Below are 14,864 nucleotides of genomic sequence, written 5' to 3'. Positions count from 1 at the left end.
TTGATCAGTCATTTGATCTCTTGACAACTGAACATTTTTGAAGCAGTTCTGGCATAATCGTCTGTTCACTGTTTCAATCAGTGTGCTACTTGAAGGCCTGGAGAAGCAGTAGAACCTCAATGTGCAATTTCTGCTGCTCATTTACAAACTGACATCTCTTGATAACAAGGGACTTCAACACTCCTGGATGTGAGAAGAGATAAACAAGTTATGTACAACACTATGAGTGCACTACTTTTGTGCCAAATATCATATACACAAAAGCATGGAGCCTGCAGAACAAAATCTGTGGGAAGCAGAGTAAGTCTCTGACCTCTTTTAATTCAGATAGCAAACATGATTGTCTCACATACCATTATCTTTTTAACATTCTGTTTCAAACATGACTAAACTCAGTTAATTAAAAGGTTTGTTTCTTTGGCTCCACTGTAAGGTGTGTCTCCCCCTGTGGTTTTGTTTTCACTCTCTACTGTCTCACATAATGTCCTGCATACAACAGTCAGTAGTGACCATTTTGCTTTTAAGCCAGTCAATGCTGAGGTCTGAGTGGCACTGGCATAGGGAGTGTACAGCAAATAGATGTTTCCTTCTGCTACAGTGTTTCTCTGTGCTGTTTCTCATTTTGACAGTTAGAGCTAAATTTTTTATTTTCTTTAATTTTTTTATATGCCATTTTTACTTTTGTCACATACACTGCCTGGCCAAAAAAAAGTTGCTACCAAAAAAAGGTCACACACTCTAATATTTCGTTGGACCGCCTTTAGCTTTGATTACAGCACGCATTTGCTGTGGCATTGTTTCGATAAGCTTCTGCAGTGTCACAAGATTTGTTTCCATCCAGTGTTGCATTAATTTTTCACCAAGATCTTGTATTGATGATGGGAGAGTCTGACCACTGTGCAAAGCCTTCTCCAGCACATCCCAAAGATTCTCAATGGGGTTAAGGTCTGGACTCTGTGGTGGCCAATCCATGTGTGAAAATGATGTCTCATGCTCCCTGAACCACTCTTTCACAGTTTGAGCCCGATGAATCCTGGCATTGTCATCTTGGAATATGCCCGTGCCATTAGGGAAGAAAAAATCCATTGATGGAATAACCTGGTCATTCAGTATATTCAGGTAGTCAGCTGACCTCATTCTTTGGGCACATAATGTTGCTGAACCTAGACCTGACCAACTGCAGCAACCCCAGATCATAGCACTGCCCCCACAGGCCTGTACAGTAGGCACTAAGCATGATGGGTGCATCACTTCACCTGCCTCTCTTCTTACCCTGATGCGCCCATCACTCTGGAACAGGGTAATTCTGGACTCATCAGACCACATGACCTTCTTCCATTCCTCCAGCGTCCAATCTTACTGCTCCCTAGCAAACTGAAGCGTTTTTTGCACGCCAATGATTTGACCCTTCTTAAACAGACTAACATCTTCTCCCCGACCACAGGATGTGTCTTTCAACATGGTTGTTTAAGAAATGAGAAGTTACTCATTGCATCAGCTGGGGTTAAATAACTTGTTGCCAGCTGAAAGATAATCGCCCATGCAGTAATTATCCAATAGGAGGCTCATACCTATTTGCTTAGTTAAATCCAGGTGGCGACTTTTTTCGGCCAGGCAGTGTATATGTATATTTTGTTTGTCATAGCAAATGCATATCAGTTCCAAATATAAGATATTAGTAGTCAGTATTGATATCAGCCATAAAAAGCCAATATCATTTGATCCTTAGTTGATCTTTGATAGTAAATAATGTGTCTTTTTATGCAGGTTAATGGCAAAATGAGCTAATAAAGGGGCACTGCTTGCCTCTTAGCTCATTGCTAATTTGCCCCCATTAATTAATATTACCAGTGGCTTCACTGCACATACTATTTAGTAAATAAACCTTGTGGGAATTGGTTGGATTGAAATGACAGCTCAGTTCAAGACAACAAGAAACCAGCAAAGCTGGACAGATGTAAATAAGCCACACTTTTTTCTTCCAGGCACACCACTGCGGATAGCATCAGATGACAGGGAGGTTTTTAACGCATGCCACTATGAGCAAGCATCTGCTTTCTCAAACCAATCCAGATGAAGGTATCCAAACCTCCTTGTGCAGCCTGATATCAGTCCGTTGACAGGAGACAGTGAGTGTGTTCACATGGACTTCATTATCCCGGTTGTGAGCCTTATCTGGGTTTTGAGCAAATTCCGGGATACTGTGTTTACATGCGCACAGAGAAACCTAGTTATTAATATCCTTGTATACATGTATACACCAGTGTCCTAGTTTCTGATTATGACATCATATACTGTATGCCCAGACATCTGTGAAACTTTATCCATGAATTTTGTGTTTTTTGGAAAGAAAGGTCCTAATCAATACACATTAACAAAATAGACATATTCCTCTTAATTTTTCAAACTGTTTGCCATACCTCTCCAGAAGTAATTGAAATTATATGGAAGCTGGCTTTTAGAAAATAATCTTATTTACATTAAGAACCTGTCCTTAGCTTAAGCACAGATTACAAAACAACTGAAGAAAAGAGACTGAGAAGATGGTAAGAAAGTGAGAGGTCTCAGAATAATAGGCTTTATATGACTTTATGTTTTAAATAATTATGAATACAAGGTGATTATTGTTATTATTTACCAGAGGAGTTGACAGTTCTACATTTCAGGCTTGGGATGTATGGTAGACTTAGCAGGATGCCTACCTAGTGTCGTCTATCCATCCACAGCTTACAGATGTAATTCTCTTTCTTCATAGTAAACTAAGCTCATGGTTCATTCATGGCTGAAGAATTATAACTGAACATGTTATAGTATCCCATTATCCTCTGGAGTTCTCTAGGTATACCAGGTTTTGCAAAACCAGTATACTGGCACACCCGGGTAGCTGGAAGCGTATAATTCACAAACAGAAACCAGGATACTTTAAAAACCTGACAGAAACCAGATAATCAAGTCCATGTGAACACAGTCATGGAGGTTGGTTCACATTAGGAATGGTAATGAGTACTCGAGTACTAAGTGGGGCTGTCATTATATTAGGAGGGTAAGTCACAAAAGGTCTTTGCTAAAGAAGCTGGTTGTTCACAGAGTGCTGTATCCAAGCATATTCATAGAAAGTTGAGTGGAAGGAAAAAGTGTGGTAGGAAAAGGTGCACCAGCATAAAGGATAACCACATCCTTGAGAGGGTTGTCAAGCAAAATCCATTCAAGAATTTGGGGGAGCTTCACAAGGAGTGGACTGAGGCTGGAGTCAGCACATCAAGAGCCACTACGCACAGACGAATCCTGGACATGGGCTACAAATGTGGCATTCCTCACGCCAAGCCACTCCTGAACCAGAGGCAACATCAGAAGCGTCTTACCTGGGCTGTGGAGAAAAAGAACTGGACTGTTGCTCAATGGTCCAAAGTCCTCTTTTCAGATGAAAGTACATTTTGCATATCATTTGGAAATCAAGGTCCCAGAGTCTGGAGGAAGAGTGGGGAAGCACGGAATCCATGTTGCTTGAAGTCCAGTGTGAAGTTTCCACAGTCAGTGATGATTTGGGCTGCCATTGCATCTGCTGGTGTTGGTCCACTGTGTTTTCTGAAGTCCACAGTCAACGCAGCCATCTAGCAGGACATTTTAGAGCACTTCATGGTTCCTTCTGCTGACAAGCTTTATGGAGATGCTGATTTCATTTTCTAGCAGGACTTGGCACCTGCCCACACTGCCAAAGGTACCAAAAGCTGGTTCAGTGACCATGGTGTTACTGTGCTTGATTGGCCAGCAAACTCACCTGACCTGAACCCCATAGAGAATCTATGGGGTATTGTCATGAGGAAGATGAGAGACACCAGACCCAACAATGCAGATGACCTGAAGGCCGCTATCAATGCAAACTGGGCTCCCATTATACCTGAGCAGTGCCACAGGCTGATCGCCTCCATGCCACGCCGCATTGATGCGGTAATTCATGCAAAAGGAGGCCCAACCAAGTATTGAAGGCATAGAAATGAACATACTTTTCAGAAGTGTGACATTTCTGTTGAAAATATCCTTTTTGAAATTGATCTTATGTAATATTCTAATTTTTTGAGACGCTGAATTTTGGGTTTTCTTATCTGTAAGCCATAATCATCAACATTTCAAGAAATAAAGGCTTGAAATACTTAACTTTATGTGTAATGAGTCTATATAATGTATGGGTTTCACTTTTAGAAACAAATGACAAAAAATATTGAATTTTTTCATGATATTCTAATTTTTTTGAGATGCACTGGTATACATGGTAAAAAAAAAAATGAAATTCTAAATGGTTCATAGACATATACCTTCTGCAGTCACAGCTTTGGACTTAATAACACAGTGAGATGGATTACAGAAAGAACTGCTTTACGACAGCTACGGTAACTCTAAAAGAACATACCACTCTAAAGGCAAAAAACAACATTAGCCTGCTAGCACTGGTTGGCACATATCATTTGTGATGATAAAAAAGTTTAGAGGAAAAGCCTGGTGATAACAAAATTGGTGCCAGGAGATATGCTCACATTGTATTTTGTGGAAGAGGGATTCAGCAAGACGATGTTGTTTGCACAAGCCATTGTAAAAGTCACAATCACTGCTAACAACAGCTACAAGAGTAGAGCAGATGTATGAGGAAAGAGCAGCATGTCGATGAAGTGACTGTTACTACAGACTCATGGACAGACCTCTCATGGAGTCAAATGTTACTGTTAGCTTTTTTGCCTTGGTATAGTGTGTTTTGGTCTCTGAAGGAGTTGATGATAATAAATAAAAGTAAATAAAGTTTGAACCAGGTCATTGATATTAGGGAGCTCTGTGTTAATGTTTTCTTTAATTTATATGTTTAATGACCCTCAGTTACATTCCATGAAGCACACTGAAAATGCATTTATTTGGATGTAAAAAATTGACCACATCATTCCTATGTCAGACCACAAGATGCTTGTTTGTGGTTACAGCACACTGAATGCAGCCTGCACCGTCACTGCTGCTGAGACTAGCTGGTCGCAACATTCTTTTTCTCCCTCATTTGGCTCTACATCATGGACATGTGTAATTCTCCTGTCAGTCTGCAGCAACATGGCAGACACACATAGAGTCACGTATGCACATCCACTCGCTTTTTACACTTACGTCATCCCCACACAAACACACACTATTGGTGCGGCCTTCATTTATGCCCAGCAGACAGGCCCACACGTAGCACATTGAGTGTGTGTGGATTCCACACCCATGAGCAGTCTAGACTGCATAATAAGCTCAAACACACAGTCTTCTTCCTAACCAGTCCCACCCTGCAGCTGTGATTGGTTTATCCTGCCTGCCTGCTCACATCTTGACCCGCCTCAGGGCCCTGTACTGTAAGTGGTATGATTTCTCTGCATGCATCCGTCCCAGTAAACTTAAGCAGCTCATTACTATATTCATTGTTGTGTAATGTGACTTGCTGTTTTCCATACAGCATGCACCACACTCAAGGTTCACCTCTGGTTTACACATGCACACATGCACTGCAGCAGTGGAATGCTATTTATAGTTCTGCTCTATAAGGACAAATAAGGCTCCTTTTTGAGAAGATTGAATTTACCTTTTCACTCTTATGTCTCAGTTGTTTGAAAGGACAAAGATGCAGAGTGCAGGAGGAAGAAATGCACGTAAGAGACTTGAAATGAGAAGGGAGTTGGAAGGATGGAGGAATGAGTCACAGAGGCAGGGACGAAAACGGATGAAAGCAGGGAGTGGTGTGATGAGTATACGGATGTGAGTGTATTTTTAATGTGTGCATATATGTAGAAGGTGGGTACAGCTTATAAAGTGCCAAGACTTCTCTAGAACTGTATGTGCTTTTTGATTTCTAGTTTAATGCAGTGTCAACCCTCCTCTGTCATTCATCAGTATGACATGTTGACACAGTGCACTTCCCTCATGCTCCAGTTGAATAATGTGGGAGAGTTATAAAGATGAATCAGACTGTGAAAAGACTCTATGAATGAATTTTATGTAACACGCTGTTCTCTGAGGTTGTAATGGAGGGCTTGTAGGCGAGACTGCTCCGTGGGCTGGGAGTCAGAGGGTCTTCTTGTCTACTGTATGTGTTTGTGCACTGAAGAAAAATGAATGGGATTATATTGATCAGAGCACAGCTCAGAGTGGTCGTCCAGACAGACCCAGGTGGTAACAGCTCCGCTCCATTTACTTCAGTGTTATACCATCAGCTCTGATTTGCTATGATTGGCTCACCACTCGTTTGAATGAGCACAACGATCTGTCTGGAAACAGCACTGACCTTAGGCGGCTGTTAATAACATGCTATTAATAGGTTGGTACTTGTCAATAGTTACATAGCTCAGTAGAGGAAAAACATGGTGCAAGAGAGGGGAGAAAACAGGCACAGTAAGGGCAGGTGCTGCATTGTTTTCCCACTGAAAAGGAGAAAAACATGTCTTTCAAGAAAGCACACTGATTCACAGGAGATAAACTCTTGTCACAGCTATGTTCCTACACTTGCAGATTTCCATAGTGATTGTTTTGGGTTTTGGTATGTTTGTGCTTGTTCTCGGCTTATTTATGCAGGCATTGTGGCCTAAAAATATGTCTTAATTCCCTCACAGCTGGAAATCAGGAATAGCACAATGACAACATGAGGCTCCAGAGCCATAGCTTCATCCTACACAAATCTGCAGCAGCTATGATTGTCCCCATTTGTGCGCAGAGATGTGCATCTCATAATTACAACCCCAATTCCAGAAAAGTTGGGTTGCTGTGTAAAATGAAAATAAAACCTGAATGCAATGATATACAAATCCAAATCTGTACTTTATTCACATTAGAATGGTTATTAGCGTTGAATAGTCATGATTAATCACAGCATTCCTTAAGTTTTAGTAATTTTTTTAGATTTTTAAATGTTCTTATTATCAAGTGTTTATTTTCATTATTTTAACTTTATGTACAGCACTTTGAAAGTGCATTTACTAAAAAAATGTATTATTATTTTATTATTATTATTATTATTTTTATTTTCTATAATCTAACATTCAAAATACTACAATGTACTTGCATTTTTGTTTAAGATAAATTAGTTTAATATGGTGTTTAAATAAAGAAATATTCAACAAACTAGAGTTTTAAACTTATTTGTGGTTTGTAAATCAGAGTGTCTTAATTTACTGACCAATGATATTTATAAAGTGCAACTGAGCCCAGAAGACAGACACATCAGGTACTAAATACTGTATGCTGTAAAGTAAATGATCAGGTGTGCTGTTACCCTGAGGTAGCTGTGTTTGCTGACTGATGTCCAGTGGTCTCTCGGCAGTGTAATAAATGTAGCTCGGGCCAGCTGCTCCACTTCAGTAGCCTTTTAAGCTGTTATACAGTTCACGGATTCTTTGACAGTAGTTCTCGTAGGTGTTCTGTGGTACGGGTCATCCGAGGTGACCTGGATGACGTCTTGAAGCCCCTTGTCCTCAACAATGTCCATGGTCTGCAGTCTCTGGCGACCCATTAGTGATCGCATTAGTTAGCTTATAAGTTTTCATTTTGGGGACAAATCCAGGTCTGCTGGACTGCGTGGGTGTAGCTTGACGTTACAGCTTGATCTCGTGTCGTTGTAAGCGTCTTTGCTAATATTAGCAACATTAGCTTTAATAGCTTTAATATTAATAGGCCTAATTAAAACATTAAAACATGGTTGAAACCGAGACATTTTACCAATTCATGAAAAATATTAGCTTATTGGATTTAATGGCAAGAAACACATCTCAAGAAAATAGGGAAGGGCAACAAAAGGCCAGAAAAGTAAATGGTACCATCAGTGATCAAAAGTGTATTTTCAGAGCAACATGTGCTCCCATCTAAACAGCCTTGCATATTTTATCAAGAAAACGCTAAACTCTGTACAGTATCATCACATCTGTGTAGCTTCACAGTAGACAAGCCCAGAAATGGCTTCCTGCTGTCCAGACCTTTCACCAGTAGAAAACATTTGGTGCATCATAAAACAAAAATCCAACAAAGAAGAGCCAGGACTGTTGAACAGCTAGAATCCTGCATCAGACAAGGATGGGACAACATTCCTCTCCCAACACTGCAGCAACCCTGTCCCTACTTCTTTTTGCTGCCATCAAATTCAAAACAAGCTAATATTTTTCATGACGTGGGAAAATGTTTCAGTTTCAACATCTGATGTGTGTATCTTCTTTTGGAAATAAGATATGGGTTTAAGATTTGCAAATCAGTGCATTCTGTTTTTATGTACATTTTACACAGCGCCCCATCTTTTTTGGAATTGGGGCTGTGAATTGGATCACTGTGGTTATCATAGGAATGATTAAAGAAGCAGCACTGTTGAGGGTGACGCAGTGTTTTTTTTTTTTTTTTTCGAGCAGAAAGGGCGGAGGAGTGGTATGATGCTGGTGTGGGTGATAATGGACAGTGGGTCTCTGTAGGCAGCGTGACTGCTATCCGTCACACATAAATTGACAATGTGCTGTCTGAACTGCTTGACACTGCCATGCACTGCACTGTTATATGGACAGACTAACATGTCCAGTATAGTCGGGCTTTGTTGGTGTTAGAGGAGGGAAAGGGTGGGCCCAGACTGAAATACACTAGGAGAAGGAAGGAAGGAAAAAACCAAAGGTTTCACTTCAGGCTTTTTCAGTGTTAAACTTAGATTAAGAAATGCATCATGTAAGAATCTTTTATGGCTGTCCTAATAAGATTTATCATTATTCCATTCCCCTGTCTCCCCTCCCTTCCTTTCCTCCCTCTCTGCTCCTCCCCCCTGCAGAGGACGAGCAGGTTGTCAGGATGAAGGAGGAGAATCTGTTCCAGCGGAGGTTTTCTCTGTGCCCCAATGCCACCTCACCCCCTAAAATTGACCCCCGCTCCCTTACACGGAACCTGTCTTATGGAGGAGATAACGACCTCTACAACCTCAGCCCAGGTAAAAGTCCATAAGGTCAAATGTGATGTATCAATGGTATGATGTTGTAGGAGGGATATACCATAGTTTTTAGTGACTGCAATGATGGCATACTTATCTCTGCTTTGTTTACTTAAACCTCAGCTACAGCTTATTAGCTGCTTTGGGCTGCTACTGTTTGTCATCAAGTTTATTCACTGAGTTCATTAATATGTGACTGAGTGTTGTGGGTTCCCACCAGGCAGTGACACAGACAGGAACGGCCTCTCCATGCTGAGTAATGAACTTAGTCCTGCCCAATCACCAGGCAGTAAGGTAAGACCACGGCTCCTGATTGGGCAGCTCTTTAATGATTCACTGATTTGAATGAGATGTACTTTTTGGAATGAAAAGGTATTAAGAAAACTGAAATAAAGAAAAGTTGTGGAACCCTGAGCCATGGTGGGAACTATGCATCAATGACAAGAGCCATTTACTGTACATGGCAACCCAAACGTTAATTGTGCTGATGCTGCTCTCTTGCCTTTGTTGTATTCGTCTAAAAATCTCCTCCATTCTCTGAGTGATGGGTATGAGGAGTGACCGGTCAACGTTTCCAAGAATTAACTGAGTAATGTTATCTTGTCTCGTCTTTTATACTCTCTTGCTTTGCTGTGTACTGCTGTACTGCCTATCATAAAGATAAAAGAGTAATTCAAAAATGCAGCTGTATGTTTTGCCCTTTTTTCTTCCCTACATCCTTAAACTCTTAAGGGACAATAAGGAATGAAGCACAGCCTCAAACAAGCATTTTTTTTTTTCATTTATACAGGGTAGCCACAATTTATGATGCTTGTCTAAATAATATCTTGAGTAATTTTGGTCCAATTCTTATCAAACAAGTGGTTATATAATAAGATATAATGGTAAAATAACAGCATAAATAAGAACTAAGTCTCTAATATCTACTCACTGATCTGTAGAGACCATCAAACAGATGATCCCCCTTGAAGTCTGACCAAGGAAGTCAGTGGGTTTGTGGTCACAACACCACATCTGACGGTCTGTCAGGCTGCATCCTGATTATAGGGACCACATGCCAGCTTCATACGAACCTGTGGTAGATTAGATCTGCTAAAAGGGAAGAATTAAATAACAGGGTGTCCAAAGTGCAAAGAAAGACATACTAGTTTCCTATTAAGGCATTACATTACAAGAAATCACTCTGTTGTTTGGCTTTACCTTGTATATGATCTGAGATGTGCGTTTGAAATGCTTTGTAGCTGCATATCAGATATTTTCTCTAATTTTACCCAAGAGACATATTTTTGTATCTTTAGATTTATGTCTATTTAAACATTTACGTAACAGCCTCAGGTCTCTTCTCTTTTTCCCTATCCCCCTTATTGACCACCTACTCTCCTCACCTTCCTATTCCAGTCTGAGTCCAGGATGTTTAATGGAGTTGAGAAGGAGTGCCCCTCTCCAACAGAGAAGCTGGCCAGGAAGGAGTCTCTTAAGGTATGAAAGTATCAAGGGGTTTTACTGAATGTTGTACATTATTATACTCCTCATCAAGTCCTTTGTCTTCCTAAGCTCTAAAACAGTAACATCAGTGAGTTTAATGAATAAATAATTGAAAATTAAGCATTTAAATTCTATTTTAATATGTTTTTATGTGTCATTTTGATTACTCCTGTGTCACCAATAATCCGCCACGTAAACAATTATTAAACTGAATGTTCTGCCAGCATGCCTGCTGGCATTTGTTTGACTCTGCTTCCACCTAGTGTTGGTCTTTAAGTATCAGTCGTCTGACCTGTACCTGATGACTCATTCATGTGTTGTTGCTGTAGGTCCAAAAGCAGAATTACAGGCAAGAGAAGAAACGTGCAGCTAAGGAGCTGTTCAGTGCACTGAAGGATCCCAGTGTTGTCATCATGTCTAACTGGCTAAAGGTGTGAATGTGTACCTTTAGAGAAAAAAAATGTTTTTTTCTTTTTTTTTCCTTTTTCTTTTTGGTTTTAGCCTTTTACCTTTAATTGGAGAAGAAAGGACAATGAACAGGGTTGGAAATCAGGGAAGGCCATTGGGGAATGACATCTGAAAAAAAAAAAGGCACAGGTTGGATTAAACCCTTGGAAGACTAGCTTCTGCACAGTGCATTCAGAAAGTATTCAAACCTTCATTTTTCAGTCTTCTTACTTTGCAACCTGATGCTACAGTTAAAAAACATTTTTATTGTCATTGATCTACACTCAGTACCCCATCATAACAAAGTGAAAACAGAAATTTTGAAATCTTTGCTAATTTGTTAAAAAACAAACAAACTGATATCACATTGACACAAATATTCAGACCCTTTGCAGAAACCCTTGAAATTTAGCTCAGGTTTCTCCAATTTCTCTGTATCTCTGAGATGTTTCTACACCTTGATTGGAGTCCACCTCTGGTAAATGAAATTGCTTGGACAAGATTTGGAAAGGCTCACACCTCTCTATAGACGGCCTCACAGCTGACAATGCATAACAGATCAAAACGCAAGCCATGAGGTCAAAGAAACTGCCTGCAGAGCTCAGAGATAGAATTGTTTCAAGGCACAGATCTGGGGAAGCTACCAAAAATGTTCTGTTTCACTGAAGGTTCCTAAGAGCACAGTGGCCTCTATAATTCTCAAATGGAAGAAGTTTGGCACAACCAGGAGCTGGTCATCCAACCAAACTGAGCAATCAGGGGAGAAGGGTATTCGTAAGAGAGGTAACCAAGAACCTGATTATCTACATTACCCTACATTTGGGTAATGATTGTAGATTAATGAGAGTAAAAATGTTTTGTTTTTGACTTTAGCATCAGGCTGCAAAAAAACAAAAAAATGGAGGGGGTCTGATTACTTTCCAAATGTACTGTAGAGCACATAAATGTGTATTAATTTGACTAATATCACTAAAACTCAGAAAAATAATGCCTTATTAAATGTTAAGGCTTTTATCCTTATTCATTTACATATTTTGGTAAAAGGCATTCCCATCATTTGCAAACTAACAGTTTAAAATTCTACATTTACGAAACTTAAAGTTTGCCTAATATCTTGTTGAAACTTTTCTTTAGATAATGGCTTACAAAAATAATAAACATTCATTCTTCCTCAGATCCGTGGGTCTTTAAAGAGTTGGACCAAGCTGTGGTGCGCCCTGAAGCCTGGAGTTCTTTTGATCTATAAGACCCCAAAAACAGACCATTGGGTGGGCACCATCCTACTCAGTGCATGCAAGTTGATAGAGAGACCTTCAAAGAAGGACGGATTCTGCTTTAAGCTTTACCACCCCCTGGACAAATCCATCTGGGCTGTCAAGGTTAGAGATGTTTGTGGGGCTACTGACTTTTTAAGAAACCCAGTAATAACAAAAAAGAGTGCAAAAATATGAAGTGCAGTCATGACTGTGGAAATACTTTTATATGCAGTGACAGAATGTAAAAAAACCCTCCAGATGTGAAGTACTCTTTGTACAAGAACTTATTTTTATAAATGTTCAAATACAGTATCACTTTTAATCTATTTTAAGATTGTTTTTAATTTGTGTCTCTTCTTCTTTATATTGGCTTTTTTTGCTGCTCCTCCATATTTGATATTCTTTAAAGCTGAATCTAAGGCTGATGTACACAAATTCATATTCTCACATGATGTCGCACACTTCCTACTGCTGCTCACTTGCCTTCTCAGTAGCCACCTAAGTACTTCAACTGTATTTTTCAATAAAAAACTTTTTTTAGTTTGATTCACTAACGGTAGAGGAGACAAGCTGGATTTTACTTTTGCTAAATTTCACCCAAGACAGAAATGGGGAAAGCAGGAAGAAAGAAACAAATTGCTGATTACTGCTTTAGACATGGGTTCTCTCTTTAGGTTACAGTAGACTGTAGCACTGAACAGATTTCTCTCAATCCTACAATCATATATTGGACTAAGTCAATCAAAATACTACAGCCTTTTATCTCACAGCACTGTCCCAGAACATTGACTTTGAGTGACAACTGATGGTAATCTTCAGAGAATTGTTGGCTTCACTAACTAGTTAGCTAATTAGCTCTTACTTGTGGTATGGTGATTCATTTCTTCACCTGCACTTTCAAAAGGCAGCATTACTCTCAGTCGCATTAAAAAATAGATAACGCTCACTGTCATTTTGTAGATTGAGCTTAGTGGTGTTGTAAGGGGAAGGACTCTTCGTAAAATATTCGTAAAATCACCAAAGTGAGGTTCTGGCAAAGATTTGCTGGTTAAAGTGTTTGAAATGGTGCCCTGGGTGCTGCATAAGGGTAACGTGCTTTCTCCCAAGTTTTTTGCTCTCCAAAGATCTAAAATGCTATTCACCTGTATTTCTCTGTGTTAGTGCAAATGGCAAGAAAATCAGTTATTCTCCGTTCTGTTCTTAAAGATAATCAAGAACTCTTTAGTGATGTAAGTGAACTGACTTCATTACGAGATTATTCACAAAGTACTATGTCTTTTGTAATATCAAATGTAAAATTCATTTTGTTTGATTTTGTTTTATGCAGCACTAAATAAGCATTGAAAATGCTCCTTTAACTGTGGCTTAAAGTGTGACTTAAGTGCCTTCAAATGATGAGAAAAATAAACAATTTATATCCTGAAATTTTTTTTTATAAAAACCATGTTAGATGTAGTTATATTTTTCTCAGTGCAATTAGTTGCAGGATGTTTTATTTGACAATAGTTTATCTTTACTCGTATTTTCTACTCCTCATCTGGTGTAGATCTGCAGTCCTCTTTCATTATATTCACAGCATGGTAAAATCCATTTGTTTCTGTTGCTACAACATGTTAAAGTGGTATGAAGCGTTACTCACTGTGTTATCCATATGCTCAGGGTCCCAAAGGAGAAAACGTTGGTTCCATCACACAGCCTCTACCCAGCAACTACCTGATCTTCAGAGCAGCATCTGAGTCTGATGGTGAGGATTATGTGTGCCTGTCTCTCTACACAAAGTATTCATGGTTGCGCTTTTAATGAATTATAAGATCATTCCTTCCCTTGTCTAAAAATGCTGCTATCTCTCCAGGTCGGTGCTGGATGGATGCCCTGGAGCTGGCTCTCAGCTGCTCCAGTCTGTACAAGCTGACAGCCAAAGCAGGGAGAGAGGCAGATATCAGCACGACTTCAGAGTCGTCCCATATTCTCCACCTGCTGCAGTCTACGGCGCTCACTGACACTGAGCTGTTACAGTAAGTGCTACACTCATTTATATGCAGAATGAGCGTCTCAGATATCAATTATCTCCACCTTAATTATCAGCCGTTAGTCTTCTGTGATCACAGTCTTCCTGCCAATGCAAACAGAAAGCTGTTTCCTTTCACACCGAAAACAATTATGCTGCATTTCTTATACAAACAACTGACAATCCCACATGGTAGATTGAAACAAAAAGATTCTACATATCTGTAGTCATCCATGTAGAAAAACAGCTGAAAAAAATCCCAAGTTTCAGACTTAAGCTGTCAGTACAACAAAAAACAGTTGGCTGTTTTATCATTGTGACTTCTTTTTAGATGATTCGTTTTACACATATTTCTGATTTAAAACATAACTTGCTTCCATGATGAGACATCGGCACAAAATTTATACCCAACACCAAGATTGAATGAATTAGTAATGTGGCTGCTGTCAAAACCATATCTCTTGTATTAAAAAATAATTAGCTTTTTTTTCTCTCCATTTGTGCAGAAGGAAAGGTGCAAGCACAAAAAACCTTTAAAATAAAAGACTGAAAAATGTAAAGTGAAAACCACTCTGCATTACAAGCTTCTTCCCTTGGTGACAGAAATGCATCAAAATAACTTTTCAACAGCACGTCCCTACATTCTTACAAACTAAAAGCAACTTTCAGCCTTGAAATCCCTTTTTCACATCTATCAATGTGTCTGATC

General features: G+C 39.5%; 1 protein-coding gene across 8 annotated transcripts in view; it reads left to right on the top strand.

Annotated features, from left to right (window-relative positions):
* Nucleotides 1-14,864, top strand: part of osbpl5 (oxysterol binding protein-like 5) — a 72,559-nt gene that overhangs the window by 35,868 nt on the left and 21,827 nt on the right. For 2 of the 8 annotated variants that reach the window (XM_041795430.1, XM_041795429.1), the window contains 7 exons: nt 8,804-8,959; nt 9,180-9,253; nt 10,358-10,438; nt 10,774-10,875; nt 12,067-12,270; nt 13,807-13,891; nt 14,000-14,162. In XM_041795430.1, coding sequence (XP_041651364.1) covers nt 8,824-8,959; nt 9,180-9,253; nt 10,358-10,438; nt 10,774-10,875; nt 12,067-12,270; nt 13,807-13,891; nt 14,000-14,162 — 845 coding nt within the window. In that variant the 5' untranslated portion in view covers nt 8,804-8,823. Of the gene's footprint in view, nt 1-1,889; nt 2,130-5,617; nt 5,770-8,803; nt 8,960-9,179; nt 9,254-10,357; nt 10,439-10,773; nt 10,876-12,066; nt 12,271-13,806; nt 13,892-13,999; nt 14,163-14,864 lie in introns of those variants that run through there. The other 6 variants (XM_041795434.1, XM_041795433.1, XM_041795431.1 and 3 more) reach the window with 5 other exon arrangements.

Source organism: Cheilinus undulatus, linkage group 9, assembly GCF_018320785.1.
Source record: "Cheilinus undulatus linkage group 9, ASM1832078v1, whole genome shotgun sequence".
Lineage (NCBI taxonomy): Eukaryota > Metazoa > Chordata > Actinopteri > Labriformes > Labridae > Cheilinus > Cheilinus undulatus.
The sequence above is the reverse complement of the archived record's forward strand: the minus strand, read 5'-3'. Positions and strand labels throughout refer to the sequence as shown.